Genomic DNA, 17,985 nt, shown 5'->3' on the forward strand with positions numbered 1-17,985 from the left:
TCATCTTCTGGGATTTGAAAAAGGCCTTCGACAAAGTACCTCGACCTGCCATGTGGTCTGTCCTCAAAAGATATGGCTGCCCACCCGATTTTGTCAAGCTGGTGCGTGCCCTCCATAACGGAATGGTTGGGAGAGTCTGCCACCAGAACTCTCTTTCAGGCCCATTATCCATCAACGGCGGCCTGAAGCAGGGCTGTGTTCTGGCTCCAACGTGTTTCTCGCTATACACCGCAGCAATGCTCAACGAAATTCCCCAAGACACACCCTCAGTCGACCTACGTTTCCGCATGGATGGAGGCGTTTTCAACCTCGCTTGACTCCCCGCCAGAACCAAGACCACCTTGTGTGCAGTGCGAGAACTGCAGTATACTGACGACAATGCCACCCCAGGTCAGACGGCAGAGGACCTGCAGTCGTTAGCTGATGCATACAACTCTGCCTACGAACGTTTTGGGATGCAAGTCAACATAGACAAAACCAAGACCCTCGTCCAACATCCACCAGGACTGATGCTCCCAAACCTCAATACCACAGTGAATGACCAACCGTTAGAACAGGTGGACCAGTTCTCCTACCTAGGGAGCATCCTAACATCAGCTCCCACAAGCAAAAAGGACGTGGAGAACAGGATCAGAGCAGCCCACTCCCCCTTTGGCCGACTCAACTGCCGCGTATTCAACAACCACGCACTGACAATGACCACCAAAATAATGGTGTTCAGGGCAGTAGTCCTCTCCACGCTCCTGTATGCATGTGAAACATGGACGCTATATAGAAGCGATATTAAAAACCTAGATCGCTTCCAACAAATGAAGCTGAGGCAATCTTGAAAATCCCCTGGGAGAGCCACACCACCATCATTGAAGTCTTAGAACGTGCCTCGCTGACCAGCGTGGAGGCCACCATCATCCACCACCGCCTCCGCTGGACAGGACACGTGCATAGGATGGATCCATCTAGGCTCCCAAAGAAGATATTCTACGGAGAACTGACCCAGGGCACCAGACCACGAGGAGCCCCGAAAATGCGCTTTAAAGATCAACTAAAGCGCACCCTGGCTCTAACTGACATCGATCCTTCCTCATGGGAAGAAACAGCCAGGGACAGGAAAACCTGGAGGAGTACAGTACACCATGGCACCGTGGACTTTGAGGAGAAGAGGAGACAAAATGAGGAGGCTAGGAGGAGAAGAGGAGACAAAATGAGGAGGCTAGAAGGAGAAGAAGGAGAGAGCGATTAGAACAGCCCCGCCCACCACCTACCCTCCCCTGTGAACACTGTCTGCGACTCTTCCACCACAGACTAGAACTTAATAGCCACATCAGACATAAGCACCCACCCCAAAGATAGGAGGCTGATGGCTAACGACAGAACCCAATACTCGGACACGAGCGGGTGCCAACGACGACGACAACCGAAGGTTAGATTAGGAAACATCTAGTTAAGATGTTTTGAACCAGGGTGTCAATCAGCCCACTCTAACTAACCTTTCTTTTCCGTACGCTTATAGGCCTGCTTTTGTTGGTCGTGTGATTTAAAAAATTTTAACCCCCTCCCCCGGCGCTTACTGCCGTGATGGACAGACGCGTACCCTATAGTTTTTCTTTGAACGACGTGGTTGAATTTATTATTCATATAAATCAGCTTGATGCTTTGAGGATTTCAGTTTTAACGACTAAGAATAATATGGTAATCCTGTCACATTCTATTATTACAGAGTGGTTGAGGTATAATTTAGTGTGCTGCCCATCCCTTTCATTGTGTAGGAGAGAGATTTATTTGTGATTCACTTTATCATAATATAAGGATGTATTCGTGATTTCATTTTAGCTTGTGACCTGGGAAGGGGGTCAGGGGCAAGCCCCCAGCTAGGGGTTGTGACCCTGGAACTACTAGGTTAGGTTAGGTTCTGTGACCTTTTACAAATCTCAAAAGTGTTAAATAATAAAAAAAATCACGTTTTGTCCTGCTTGCTTGGTTGGGGTTGTGACCGGGAAGCTTCTAGGTTAAGTCAGGTGTGTTTGTTAGGTTCTGTCGCCTTTTACAAATCTCGCTACAGCTTGTGACCTGGGAAGGAGGCTTATCCCCCGGGCTAGGGGCTGCAACCTGGGAACTACTAGGTTAGGTTGTGACTTGGGAAGGGGGTACGGGGGTTTGGCCCCCCTAGGGCTTGTGACTTGGGAAGGGGGTACGGGGGTTTGGCCCCCCCAGGGCTTGTGACTTGGGAAGGGGGTACGGGGGTTTGGCCCCCCCTGGGCTTGTGAACTGGAAACTTCTAGGTTAGGTTAGGTGGGTTTGTTAGGTTCTGTGGCCTTTAACAAAACTAAAAAGTGTTAAATAATCACGTTTTGTCCCGTTTACTTGCCCCAGACTACGGGTTGTGACCTGGACACTTCTAGGTTAGGTTAGGTGTGTTTGTTAGGTTCTGTGGCATTTTACAAATCTTGCTAGGGGTTGCGACCTGGGAAGTGGGCTTGCCCCTGGATAGGGGTTGTGAACTGAGAACTACTAGGCTAGGGGCTGTGACCTGGGAAGGGGGTATGGGGGCTTTCCCCTAGTTAGGGGTTGTAACCTGGGAACTACTAGGTTAGATTAGGTGAGGTGGGTTTGTTAGGTTCTGTAGCCTTTAACAAATATCAAAAGTAATAAATATTCCCATTTTGTCCTGTTTTTGCACACCCAAAGTAGCAGGGTTCCACTCATGTCCGTCGGGAATGGGGGTAGGGTCCAACACGTTCATACAATGAGTGTTCCTAGCATGTAATTTGTTGGGAGAAACGAATGAAATTTCAGTTATTTGATATCGTATGAGATGCCATGCAAAAAATAGGTTCTCGGTGTTCCAATACGTTTCTTGTTGGCTATTCTCCCACGTTTCCTACATTCACATGCTGAGTGGTCCTAGTATGTAGCTTGTTGGGACAAGCATTTACAAAACTAGTGAATTCATTAATATTTCATTCCATTATAATTCCTATGAAAAACACAGCTGGTTTCCAACATTTTTTTATTCTATTTTCTGGCTATCCCAACAAACTACAAAGGCTCAGCTTTTTATAGAACAACGGTCACATCTTGCTAATGGCTTGAAAATGAAAATCTCTATGCAGGCGGGAAGACCTAGCCGCTGATCTACAAAAGGATGCGTTGTTTCATCATCTTTTTGCATGAAAAAAAAATTTTTTTTTTTTGGTTGGTCAATGCTATTCGTGACTGCCATAATTTGTTAGTTTACATTTTATCCAACCCAAATTCGCAATTTTCACCCAGGGTTCCATATTACTGGTGGTTATGTTGGATGGTGGGAATCAGAAATAAATACTTTTGCGGAAGATAATAATAAAGGGCCACAATGTAACAGAAAACAAGAGAAAATAAAATTTCATACAGAAATGGCTGGGTTGGAGACTCAAAATTTTATCGTGGTGACTAATTAGGTCATCCTGTAACCCAGCAGCCATACCATGTACAGAACTGGGTAAAATTATCTGGTTTCAGTACGAGTTTTCCCCGTCCGGAACAAAAATAAATCCAAAAAAGGGCGTTTTTCTGTAGGAAAAACTTTTTTCAGCAGGAATGTTGGCATTATTGCAAAAGTTGTCATTGTTCGATAGCGAAAAATACTATGCATATTCGGTTAGGGCGTTAAAAAAAGCAATATTTTGAATACCATAAACCCCAGGTGCAAATAAATACTAACAATAATAATTATAATTCTTATAAAAATCTAAGGCAAATTCAAATATATATGCGTCCGAACAGTGAGCTACCAGTTCCGCTCTACGTGAAGATTGTTCATTACTTTTTCGATTAGGTTAGTGACCTGTTTTCTTACAAGGTTAGGTTAGGTTAGACCAGCTATTTATTAAATATTAAAAAATTAAAGCAAAGTCCTCCGAGAACCATGCGTTCAGAGTGTCTTTCTGTGTCGGTACGTCTTAAGTCGTAAACATTGTCTACGGTTGTCAATGCGTTTCCACTTTCGTGAGTAAAGTACATAAAAAAGCCTAGTGTGATTACAACTCCACAACTATGGATTTGCGCCGATAATCATCATCAGATTCGTTCAAAACACATGAAAAAACGCCAGAAAAACCATTTTGTTTTCCACTGGGAATTATTGGCAACTTATGCAAATTCACCATAAGTATTCCCGTCCGTAAATACAATACCCAGAAGTCGGTCTTACATATAAAATTAACAAATTATAAGTATACAAATATACCGTATGCATTATTTAATCCTATCCTAGATAATAAAACGAAGGACGAAAGGATACCTTTTCGGCATGCCCTTACGTAGGGAAATTTTACACAACCGGGTACGTGCAAATTTTATCCTAGTCTCGCCTTAGTTAAGAATAAACTATACTTTCAACCTATTTTTTATTTCATTAAATACACATAACAGCATCAGGATAATCAACTACAAGATTATTAATAATTTTAGAATTTCGAATAACCTAAACTAAGGTATTTAAGAGTAAAGTATTGGGAGTTTCATACGACAGGGTAAGTTACGCCAAGCAATGCTACCGACGTTTATCATCTACCGTAACTTATATGCGGCTTTACGGTATTCTAAAAGACCCATTAATAAACTACTGTATTAAAATAACGAAATATACAGCGGAAAATCCCATCATTAACAACTAACGAAGGAAACTGTCTAATAATAATGTTGCCGCTATGGCAGTGACGCGGCCGTTGCCTTATAGCATGCCTTAAAAAAGCTTCCTATTATATAATATTCTCTTAATAAATTAATATCTGCTTACCTCTGAGTTGAAGGATTTCACAGCCTCCATCTTCTTTACCTTAATATTAGAATTTCTTCCCTAAAATCCACTTAATTATATATAAAACACCACATTGCTGTCCGCCATGATGTTTGCGAACAGCTACACTATAGACGATATGATCCTCCGAGAATACAAAAGTAAATAAACAAAAGACGATCGCATAGAGGTTCCAATACTCTATATTTGTCTATATTATTGTTCTTCGATCGCATTTAATACGATTAAGGCCACTGATTGTAATTGAACCTCCTCTTATGATATAGATGTAACTCAGAATTAATAAATTTAACATTATAGAATATATTATTTCTATATCAATCATAAAATATATTAATCGAATTGATGAGCGAATAACGCCTAGTACTTCTCTCATGCAGAATAAATTTAATTAATTATCATTAATAACATGAGAATATTAATAATTTGGGAAGGCATTTCCTGGTAAAGGGATCCGCTTCTTGTGAATCTAATATCACAAGCCTCATACAATAGGATGCCAATGCATATTAAATTAACATATGGATTAGGTGTGAATTAATCATTTTGAAATTAAACGTATTTCTAATTCCAAAACGTTGAGCATCATTATATCTCCTTAAATGCGGTAGAAGTAATCATTACTAAAAGGTATTTGAAATTAATCGATTGATTCTACTGTATTATTCATTGCTTAGAATTACGCATTACGGACACACGAACATACTGTAATAATACAGAACGATAGAAGAGTCCAATAAAAAAAATATAAGCATTGATCGTCATGATCACCAGATATAATTAATAAATGATAAGTTTTCCTCTCTCTCTCTCTCTCTCTCTCTCTCTCTCTCTCTCTCTCTCTCTCTCTCTCTCTCTCTCTCTCTCTCTCTCTCTCTCTCTCTCTCTCTCTCTCTCTAGAATTGAGCAATATTATTTTTAATATGTACTGAATATGTGTCTACACTTTCTATTTTGTATTCCTTTGTATAACCTTCATTGTATGCTATAGATGTAAACAATATTGTTTAAATATGTACTTAAATGTCTGTATACACTTTTTTTTAGGTATAACTTAATTACAATGTAGATGTAAACAATATTACTGTATTACCATGAACTCAAATGTCTGACGCCAATGGGCGCAATAAATTGATTAAAACAAAACAATCTCTCTCTCTCTCTCTCTCTCTCTCTCTCTCTCTCTCTCTCTCTCTCTCTCTCTCTCTCTCTCTCTCTCTCTCTCTCTCTCTCTCTCTCTCAAAAAGAGGAATCATTGAATACAATAGACATGAAGATGGAATTTAAGGAAGGTCTTCGGTAGGCTGTTACACAGAGAAATGCAAAATTTATGGACAGCAATAGGCCTACTATTTTCCATGGGGAACATGAAGGCAACCCACCAGTTTTTAGAATTTTGTATAAAGCGAAAAAAGTCGAAACTTGCTATGATGTCGGTTAGTATTTAAGGAAATGCTATTAAGAGAAATAAAAAATGCCATATTTACATGTTTATCGGGCTTTTCAATTAAAATGTATAAGAAATTGGGGTAATTTCTCTTCAAGTCATAACCTTTTGTAGCTACAGAAAAAAAATAAAAAATATATACACTATAAAATATAAATAGAATGTGGTAGTATAAATAACAATGTTAAACATTTAAGTAACATAAACCTTGAAAAGAGTCTTATAATGTTAATTTGCCAAACAGAAAAGCATTCGACACAAGTTTGAACTTTTCAAGTTCCACTGATTCAAATATTCGACTGGGAATGTTATTCAGCAATTTGGTAAGAGACGTAATAAAAATTATACAATACTATATGGTATTTACCCTGATGAAATAAAAAGCAAGACGGACACAACTGGAAACCTAGTACCACATGTAGTCTGGGAAGATCTAAATGCTTAGAATTATAAAAAAAAAAAACCTTTATTCCATATATAAATAAAGCGATTAAACTTCAATTACATTACTCTTAGGGATGTTTTTCTTGTGTCCTGCAGCCTGTAGGACCTACAAGATCGAGTAGGCTCAGAAGGTCCTGTAATCCATTCGGTTTCCTTGTGTGATAGGACCAGGGAAACAGCCTTTTGCATTCAGATTCTTCCCAGAAAAAAAACTGCAATTAAGCTGACTAAATTGTTGAATAATCTTCCTAACCAAAAGTTTTTTTCCTTTGAGGAGATTGACAAAAGCCTCCTTTCATAATACTTAAGATTTTTAACTGTTTACATTTGATATTAATCTTAATATATATATATATATATATATATATATATATATATATATATATATATATATATATACACATACATATATAATATACACACACACACACACACACACACACACACACACACATATATATATATATATATATATATATATATATATATATATATATATATATATATGTATATATATATATATATATATATATATATATATATATATATATATATATATATTTATATATATATTTATATTGCTTTTCTAACTAAGGTCACAGCTTGGCAAAAATAGCAATAATAATAATCAGTTCCTCATTGAATTCACAACGCCTCATGGTTTAACGACAGAATTTACCTCATACTGTAATCTTAGACTTATGTTTCAAAACAGACTTCCTTAGCACGGGGAATTAATTCCTATTTATGAAAGAATACGATGCGTATATCGAAGAAGAAGAAACTCAGGTGAAATCAATTGTTCCAAGGTTTAATATAGAAAACGGAGAAACGGTTAGAGTTTAATTTAAGTGCTAGAACAAGCAAATTATTTAAAAAAAAAAAAAAAAGCTAGCAGAATTATTTGGAGAAAGTGTTTAAATACTTAGGATGATTTTTAGGCCTATAAATTACCCTCGAATTTTCTTAGTTAAAGGATATATATTAATACAAGCAGTAGCTAAAACTGGATGGCTAACGGAGTATTTCACTCTTAACGGTAGGCCTACCCTTGGGCACACTATTCTATCTTATTTCTCTTCCTCTTATTTCTGTTTAAAATTTTCATAGTTGATATATGAAATATCTTATTTAATGTTGTCACTGTTATTCAACTGTTTGATTTTGATAGTATTACTTCTCTTCTCGTTTATTTATTTCCTTGTTTCCTTTCCTCACTGGGTTATTTTCCCTGTTGGAGTCCTTGGGCTTACAGCATCCTGATTTTCCAACTAGGGTTAGGCTATAGCTTAGCTTGTAATACTACTACTACTACTACTACTACTACTACTACTAATAATAATAATAATAATAATAATAATAATAATAATTGGATCCAAAATCCGTAATCAAACAAAAGATATGAAGATCGATTTATAGAAGTTTGTTTATATCCACATAAATAAAAAAATCTCCAAATATAATTAAATGTTTCAAAGATACGGACCTGATTTTGATACCTTAGAATATCTTTAATTTTGTTAATCTGCCAAAATACATTAAAGAATACTCGTCTCAATGAGTATTAGAACATGGATACTAGACTAAGAAAATTAGTTACTAAAGCTTTCGAAAAATCTGATATCTGCAAATCCATCTAGACCGATTACTGATCTGTGACGTATAAACAAACTATTTATTATTATTATTATTATTATTATTATTATTATTATTATTATTATTATTATTATTATTATTATTACTTAAGCTGAAATCTTAGTTGGAAAAGCAAGATACTATAAGCTCGAGGGCTCCAACAGGGAAAATAGCCCAGTGAGGAAAGGAAATAAGGAAATAAATAAACTATAAAGGCTATAAGAAGTAATGATTAACAATATAGAATATCTTAAGACCAGTAACAACGTTAAAATAGATCAGTCATGTACAAATATCTATCATTTCGCTTACTGTAGGCTAGTTATATTTTTTGTCAGATAGTATTTTCATGCAATTTTTTTTTCTAAAAGTAAGAAAATAAGAATGTTTATCGTTTGATAAATGGCTTAGTGAAAAGTAAGTTTTAAAAAATGCTCCCTATAAAAGCATCTCAACACCAACATCTAGACCCAAGGTGTAGACCGAGGAGAGGCTTGGTCATACTCACAAGGGTTAAAAAACCCTGGTCTGGTCAGACCACCTCGCCTTGATGACGTACACACGCTACGCTCTTCTTCACCGCTCACAATGAATGCAGGAGTATTCATTCATAAACTGGGTAGACGAGGGAAGCAGTTTCTTTCATTCATATCGAAACACAAAAGTGCAATGTTTGGATGTGTTTTATTCACGTTCCAAGAGATGTGTTATATGAATCGGATGGGTTATTTCTTTACTGGTAGAGAATTAAATCGCTATCAATTACTGAGAGAGAGAGAGAGAGAGAGAGAGAGAGAGAGAGAGAGAGAGAGAGAGAGAGAGAGAGAGAGAGAGATTTACTATGTGCTTTCTGGGAGACACAAGATTTATCGAAACCAAGATCAGAACATATTTAAACCTTGTTTCGACGTTGTTACTGTTTTTAGAATGATTTATTGATAATTTGTTCTCATCATTTATTTATTTCCTTATTTCCTTTCCTCACTGGGCTATTTTTCCCTATTGGAGCCCTTGGACTTATAGCACCCTGCTTTTCCAACTAGAGTTGTAACTTGGCTAATAATAATAATAATAATGATAATAATAATAATAATAATAATAACCATAGGCCTATAGACGCCATTAATATGGGGTACTCTATGCATTTTCCCCTTCGTGAGTTTCCATCTCCGGGTAATGGTAGACCCACGGTCCAGATATGTAGACCTTGGGTAGACCTATGGTATTCGTAGAGAAAAATATGGTTAGAAATCTTCTCTGGAAAAAGCAGTTGAAAACATCTATAAAAGAATTCAATGGCTTAGAACTGGTTGACTAATGCCTTAGAGCTCTTAGGCTATTAGAAAGGATGGGTTTGAGCGGATTTAAGGTTTAAAGGCCGCTCATGAATGGCAGAGGCAAGGGACAGTGACTATGCATTGTCAAGCAGAACAATACCCTAGACTGACTATATATATATATATATATATAATATATATATATATATATATATATATATATATATATATATAGTATATATATATATATATATACATACACACACACACACCACACACACACACACACATATATATATATATATATATATATATATATATATATATGATCAGAGTCCAAGACCCCTCTCCACCCAAACTACGACCAAGGAGGGCCAGGCAATGGCTGCTGATGACTCAACAGATAGATCTATAGGGTCCCCAAATCCCCATCCTCAGCTCAAAAGGATGATGGTGAGGTTGCAGCGACCAAAGAAACTATGGTGAGGTTGCAGCGACCAAAGAAACTAACGAGTTTGAGCGGGACTCGAACCCCAGTCTGTCGTTCACCAGTCAGGGACGTTACCACATCTGCCACCACAATAAAGGAATGAATAGTGCAATGTGTGTATAGAGTTCGACGAGTTACTGGTGGGTCTTGTGTGCAGGGGAACCAAATTACAAAACTTTTGTACATTTTTATATGAAAGGATGAATGTGATAATGACTGTTCTTATCTTTATCTTTAAGGACAACGAGAGAGAGAGAGAGAGAGAGAGATGAGAGAGAGAGAGAGAGAGAGAGAGAGAGAGAGAGAGAGAGAGAGAGAGAGTTTCATATTCCCAGGACATCTATTGCCTTATGAGATTAAACCCTGGAGAAGGCCAATAATCTCTTGGCAGTCAATATTTGCTGAATGCAAGATAAAGACTCTCTCTCTCTCTCTCTCTCTCTCTCTCTCTCTCTCTCTCTCTCTCTCTCGTAGTAATGATAGTATATTATTCTGCAATATGTCTTAGAAATCTAAGAGAAATTATAATTATTTTCTTGCAAAATATATATTTTAATGAGTTCTTTTCCTCTTTTATCCACAAAAGTTTTAACATAAAGATAAAGAGGAGCCTCTTACCCTTAAACAAGATTAAAGGTCGCTCTTGAATGGTAGAGGCAACGGACAGTGACAATGCCCTGGCGACTAATAATATCTTCTACCAACTAGTACTAGGGCCAGGGAATGGCTACTGATGACTCAGCAGGTAGACCTATGGGCTCCCCCAAACACCCCATCCTATCTCACACAGATGGAGGGGTTGCTGTATCTAATATGAAGCTTGAACGTATTCGAACCCCAGTCCGGCAGATCGACAGGCAAGGATGTTTTCAAGAGGCTACCACAACCTTAAAATAGATTTTTTTATAGAGTCAGAGAGGGTTCGTGTACCCTTTGAGCAAACCACTTCACAAAAAGTCAGGTAAGATGATGACTTTTTATACCTTGAGCAAAGTCTAGCGAAGTGGGTGTTTTTACCCTTTGACAAAACGACCGCGATTCTTTTCATACTAAGAAAAAAAAAAAAAAAACCCTTTAACAAAAGGTGGCAAAAGATGTACCTTTGCAATTTCAACAAACGCTATACGACAGAAATACCAAAAGGAACTATTTACCTTCAACAAGCACTGTAAGAAAGACAAAACAAAACATCCCTTTTACTTAAGCCTTAAAAACAACGTAGGCCTATTTACTAAGACAAAAAAATAAAAAAAAGCAAAATATGTACCTTTTGCTTTTTTTAAACAAACGCTATACAACAGAAATACCAAAAAGGAACTTTTTACCTTCAACGGACACTGTCAGAGGCAAACAAAACATTCCTTTTACTTAAGCCTTAAAAACAACGTAGGCCTATTCACCAAGACAAATGGAAACGTCATAGAAGATTCTCTTAACCTACAATATACTCCTTATCAGAGATAAGATACTACCGCTAAAGTGTTATAGAGACCTCTGACTGGCCAGACAGTACTACATTGGATTCTTCTCTCTGGCTACGGTTCATTTTCCTTTTGCCTACACATACACTGAATAGTCCGGCTTATTCTATACATATTCTCCTCTGTCCTCATACATTGACAACACTGAGTTTACCAAACAATTCCTCTTCACCCAAGGGGTTAACTACTGGACTGTAATAGTTCAGTGGCCACTTTCCTCTAGTAAGGGTAGAAGAGACTCTTTAGCTATGGTAAGCAGCTCTTCTAGGAGAAGGACACTCCAAAATCAAACCATTGTTCTCTAGTCTTGGGTAGTGCCATGGCCTCTGTACCATGGTTTTCCATGTCTTGGGTTAGAGTTCTCTTGTTTGAGGGTACACTCAGGCACGCTGTTCTATCTAGTTTCTCTTCCTCTTGTTTTGTTGAAGTTTTTATTGTTTATATAGGAAATATTTATTTAAATGTTGCTATTCTTAAAATATTTTATTTTTCCTTGTTTCCTTTCCTCACTGGGCTATTTTCCCTGTTGGGGCCCCTGGGCTTATACCATCCTGCTTTTCCATCTGGGGTTGTAGCTTTGCAATTAATAATAATAATAATAATAATAATAATAATAAAATATTTCATATTTCCTTGTTTACTTTCCTCACAGGGCTATTTTCCCTGATGGAGCCCCTGGGCTTATAGCATCCTACTTTTCCGACTAGGGTTGTAGCTTAGCACGTAATAATAATAATAATAATAATAATAATGATATCAATAACAACCAACAACAACAACAACAACAACAATAATAATAATAATTATAATAATAATAATAATAATAAACGTAGTCGGCAATCATATTTACCCTTTTCAAACGTTTCAATGAACTGGCAAAGATGATCCTCGTTAGCTTTAATAACGTTTCAAAGTCCTCTGCAAACGTTTACGGAAGTCAACAAGATCTGGCAGGTACATAATAAGATGAAGAGAGAAGAGGATAATTGCATTTTCTACCAGTGGTAACGTTTTCGCCTACCATTCGCATGGCAGCAGATCGATCCCAGCCCGGGACCGAAACCAGACACCTATACCTTTACCTTTTAAAGACGTTGCATAAAAGTTAATTCCGAGAACAATCTGTTCTATTATGGGAGGAAGAAAAAATGCAAGAATATAATCAATGCCAAGTGCGCATTTAAAAAAAAAGAAAAAAATATATATAGATATATATATATAAATATATATATATATATATATATATATATATATATATATATATATATATATATATATATATATATATAAAGATAATAGAGGAGATTAAATTATATCTTAAAAATTACATTGACATTCAGAGGAGATAATGAAATTCATTTGATTTCTTTAGATTATCTTAACTTTTGCCAATGGAATTGCTACTTCCGAAAATCTATCAGTTAATATTGGTATATTATCCTTTTACGCGCCTTACTCCTATCAAAACATTTTAGAAATTTACCAATGGAAACATGGATATACTGAGGCTTATTCATATCTGATCAATTACACAATGATCATTAAAATTACCAAATGTTAAGACACCTGTCAGTCTTAAGAAATTACGCATTATGCAGCCAGGATACCCATCTCCCTACCCCCCTTCCCCCACCTATAAATTGGTAAAAAAATAATAATTATGAGAAGGGAGAAGACATTAGGCCAGATTCATCAGACAAAAGGAGATTCTGATGGCTGCAGAAATGTCTCATCTTCTGTGGAAAAAAAAGTCCTTTGCAGCCAGGATACCCATCTCCCTACCCCCCTTTCCCCCACCTATAAATTGGTAAAAAAATAAAAACTATGAGAAGGGAGAAGACATTAGGCCAGATTCATCAGACAAAAGGAGATTCTGATGGCTGCAGAAACGTCTCATCTTCTGTGGAAAAAAAGTCCTTTACAGCTAGGATACCCATCTCCCTACACCCCCCCCCCGCCAATAAATTGGTAAAGAAAAATAAAAACTATGAGACGGGGGAAGACATTAGGCAAGATTTACCCGACTAAAGGAGAATCTGATGGCTGCAGAAATGTCTCATCCTATGTGGAAAACAGGTAATTTGCAGCCAGGATACCCATCTACTTAAGAGCCCCCAGCCCCCCTATAAATGGTCTCTGCTCACACCTGGGTATGCCAAAAACGAGGACTGATGATGAAAGAGACACGTTCTCAGCACGAACAGCTAGAAATTCTTGAACAGGGGGCACTGAGTGTCAAAAATGGTCCCCTGTTTGCTTTGGCTTTGTTGGGGGGACACATCATACGATCGTAAAGCCATGCATTTGGGAGGAGTCCAACATCATTCATTTGACGTTTCGGGAGATCTTTGATGTTCAAGTGTTTATATATACTCGAAGGGTGGGCCGATGTGTTGACGATTTCAACATCATCAACAGCGAGGTAAATAACACTGGCTTTAAGTGGTTATTGTGGTGATGCTAAAATGGGAATTTCGTTGATGGATGTTGAAATTGTTAATGACATGAAATCTACGAAATATTAAGGAACAAATAATACAACTTTATTTTCTGATTGCAAGACAATATAAGGAAACCATATGACTGTGAAAACAAATACAATCTCTCTCTCTCTCTAGAAAACTATATGACTGTGAAAACAAATGCAATCTCTCTCTCTCTCTCTCTCTCTCTCCTCTCTCTCTCTCTCTCTCTCTCTCTCTCTCTCTCTCTCTCTATATTATATATATATATATATATATAATATATAATATATATATATATATATATATATATATATATTCTTAATAATATAAGAAAAACTATGTGACTGTGAAAACAAATGCAATCTCTCTCTCTCTCTCTCTCTCTCTCTCTCTCTCTCTCTCTCTCTCTCTCTCTCTCCATTTTTAATACTAGTAATGTTCTAATTAATTTTTATCAGATAACTGTAACTCAAAAACCTTCCACCACTTAGTTTGCTCATGTGTTAATTAACTCTCTCTCTCTCTCTCTCTCTCTCTCTCTCTCATCTCTCTCTCTCTCTCTCTCTCTCTCTCTCCTCTCTCTCTCTCTCTCCTCTCTCTCTCCATTTTTAATACTAGTAATGTTCTAATTAATTTTTATCAGATAACTGTAACTCAAAAACCTTCCACCACTTAGTTTGCTCATGTGTTAATTAACTCTCTCTCTCTCTCTCTCTCTCTCTCTCTCCTCTCTCTCTCTCTCGCTCTCTCTCTCTCTCTCTCTCTCTCTCCATTTTTAATACTAGTAATGTTCTAATTAATTTTTATCAGATAACTGTAACTCAAAAAACCTTCCACCACTTAGTTTGCTCATGTGTTAATTAACCTCTCTCTCTCTCTCTCCTCTCTCTCTCTCTCTCTCTCTCTCTCTCTCTCCTCTCTCTCTCTCTCTCTCTCTCTCACAATCAAGGTCTTTAGAAAAGTTTCATTTATAAAATGTTCTTATTGAGATTTAATTATCCAATATCAAAATGAATAAAGAAGCTATAAAACTCTTATACACCACAAGGCGAAGAAATAGCTGACATGAGTCTTTTTATAGTTTATATATGCCATATACTGTATGTTTTGACGTTGTTAATGGTTTATATATGACTTATCTGTTTTGACGTTGTTACTGTTTTTAGAATGATTTATTGTTAATCTGTTCTCATCATTCATTTATTTCCTTTTTTTCCTTTCCTCACTGCGCTATTTTTCCCTATTGGAGCCCTTGGGCTTATAGCAACTTGCTTTTCCAACTAGGGTTGTGGCTTGGCTAATAATAATAATAATAATAATAATAATAATAATAATACGATTGGTGTTAAATGGATATTGTCTATCTATCTATTCAAATTAAAATGAAGGGTAAAAAGATAGTTGAACAATTAATTAATTAAAATCAAAGATATTCCAATGAATGTTATCTTAACTTGATAGCACTTCATAATGCGGTTAAGTTTCCTGAGGATATTCAATCCATTATTTTTTACCTCCTCCAACGAAGTTGGAAGGAGGTTATGTTTTCGCCCCCCTTTGTGTGTGTTTTGTGTGTTGGTTTGTGAACAGCTTCCTGACCACAATTTTAATTGTAGAGTAATGAAACTTGCAGGAATTAACTTTCATGTAAAAAGCTGGAAATGATTAAATTTAGGAAGGTCAAGGTCAAAGGTCACGGTCACGATCAAGCAAAATGTCCAATTCACGTAATCAGCCATACGTTTGGACATCGTTATCACAGCGACTTTAAACTTGGTTCATATTTGAGTGTATGAAAATCCACGTCAATTAATACATAAGGTCAAAGGTCAAGGTCGAGCAAAAATCAAGAAATAAACTGCTGCGGCGCGAGGTCTGCACTCTACTGATGAATTAAGCCAATAATGTGGAGTCTATTTGTTTATTTTCTCATATTAGATACTAAACAACGTATCAATCTGTTTATATATTCCAAATGTTAAAAGGAGAGAGAGAGAGAGAGAGAGAGAGAGAGAGAGAAGAGAGAGAGAGAGAGAGAGGAGGAGAGGAGAGAGAGAGAGATAGTTCATTTGTAGAGTCAAACCATGTTTGAAATATAAAATTATCTATTTCTAATTTTTCCCCTTAGAGAGGAGAGGAGAGAGAGAGAGAGAGAGAGAGAGAGAGAGAGAGAGAGAGGAGAGAGAGAGAGAGAGAGAGAGAGAGTTCATTTGTTGAGTCAAACCTATCTAAAATATAAAATTATTTCTAATTTTTCCACTTGAGAGAGAGAGAGAGAGAGAGAGAGAGAGAGAGAGAGAGAGAGAGAGAGAGAGAGAGAGAGAGAGAGTTCATTAGCTGAGTCAAACCTATCTAAAATATAAAATTATTTCTAATTTTTTCCACTTCGAGAGAGAGAGAGAGAGAGAGAGAGAGAGAGAGAGAGAGAGAGAGAGAGAGGAGAGAGAGAGAGAGAGGTAGTTCATTTGTTGAGTCAAAGCATGTTTTAAAATATAAAATTATCTATTTCTAATTCTTACACTTAGAGAGAGAGAGAGAGAGGAGAGAGAGAGAGAGAGAGAGAGAGAGAGGATGAGAGAGAGAGAGAGAGAGAGAGAGTTCATTAGCTGAGTCAAACCTATCTAAAATATAAAATTATTTCTAATTTTTCCACTTCGAGAGAGAGAGAGAGAGAGAGAGAGAGAGAGAGGAGAGAGAGAGAGAGAGAGAGAGAGAGAGAGAGAGAGAGGGGGTAGTTCATTTTTTGAGTCAAAGCATGTTTGTAATATAAAATTATCTATTTCTAATTTTTTCTACTTGGAGAGAGAGAGAGAGAGAGAGAGAGAGAGAGAGAGAGAGAGAGGAGAGAGAGAGAGAGAGAGAGAGAGAGAGAGTACTTCATTTGCTGACCTCCAAAGAAATGTAACTTAAAAAAAATAGTAGAGCCAGAAAATTCTTATTTTTCCCCGTTAGGTACAAGATTAGGACAAGGCTGTTACTTGGCACTGTTCTCAGGTAACCGGGAACGCACAGGGGAGAGAGAAGAGAGAGAGAGAGAGAGAGAGAGAGAGAGTATATGCAACGTGAACCGGTTTAAAGCGCCCTTGCTTTCTTCCAAGTAAGGGTATTTGGGATGCTACCGCTAGGAGTTATTGGGTCCTTTAACTGGCCAGATAGGACTACATTGGATCCTTCTCTGGTTACGGCTCATTTTCCTTTGCCTACACATACATCGAATAGTCTGGCATATTCATTACATATTCTCTTCTTTCATCACACATCTGACAACACTAAATAAAAGTAAAATTTTCTTCACCTAAGTGGCTACTTTCCACTTAGTAAGAGTAGAAGAGACTTTTCTAGGAGGACACTCCAAAATCAAACCATTGTTCTCTAGTCTTGGGTAGTGCCATAGCTTCGGTACCATGGTATTCCATTGTCTTGGGTTAGAGTTCTCTTGCTTGAGGGTACACTCAAGCACACTATTTCTATCAGTGTTCTTATTTTCCTTTCCTCACTGGGATATTTTCCCTGTTGGAGCCCCTGGGTTTATAGCATCCTTTTTTTTTCAATTGGGGTTGTAACTTAGCTAATAATAATAATAATAATAATAATAATAATAATAATAAAGAATTACCTGACTATAAATATATACATACACACACACACACACACACACACACACACACATATATATATATATATATATATATATATGTGTGTGTATATATATATATATATATATATATATATATATATATATATATATATATATAAATGTATATATATATATATATATATATATATATATATATATATCTTTTTGATCACGCTCAGCTTTTCCCGTCCCTGGGGTAGGGGGAGAGGAGATAGTCATACCCTAATGATAGGGGGTGGGTGGGTTGCGTGTGCGTGTGCGTGTGTGTACATCTATCTACAATATTCAGCAGTCATTTTTTGACAGGTGTG

The 17,985-nt window shown here is 36.8% G+C and overlaps 1 protein-coding gene across 9 annotated transcripts in view; it reads right to left on the minus strand.

Annotated features, from left to right (window-relative positions):
* The window catches only part of Isha (Insulator su(Hw) mRNA adaptor), a 117,207-nt gene that overhangs the window by 60,311 nt on the left and 38,911 nt on the right, over positions 1-17,985 (minus strand). For 8 of the 9 annotated variants that reach the window (XM_068363443.1, XM_068363441.1, XM_068363440.1 and 5 more), the window contains exon 1: positions 4,778-4,915. The exons of the other annotated variant lie outside the window; for it this stretch is intronic. In XM_068363443.1, the coding sequence (XP_068219544.1) occupies positions 4,778-4,807 (30 nt within the window). In that variant the 5' untranslated portion in view covers positions 4,808-4,915. Of the gene's footprint in view, positions 1-4,777; positions 4,916-17,985 lie in introns of those variants that run through there. 9 annotated transcript variants of the gene reach the window in all.

The sequence above is a fragment of the Palaemon carinicauda genome, chromosome 40 (assembly GCF_036898095.1).
Source record: "Palaemon carinicauda isolate YSFRI2023 chromosome 40, ASM3689809v2, whole genome shotgun sequence".
NCBI lineage: Eukaryota > Metazoa > Arthropoda > Malacostraca > Decapoda > Palaemonidae > Palaemon > Palaemon carinicauda.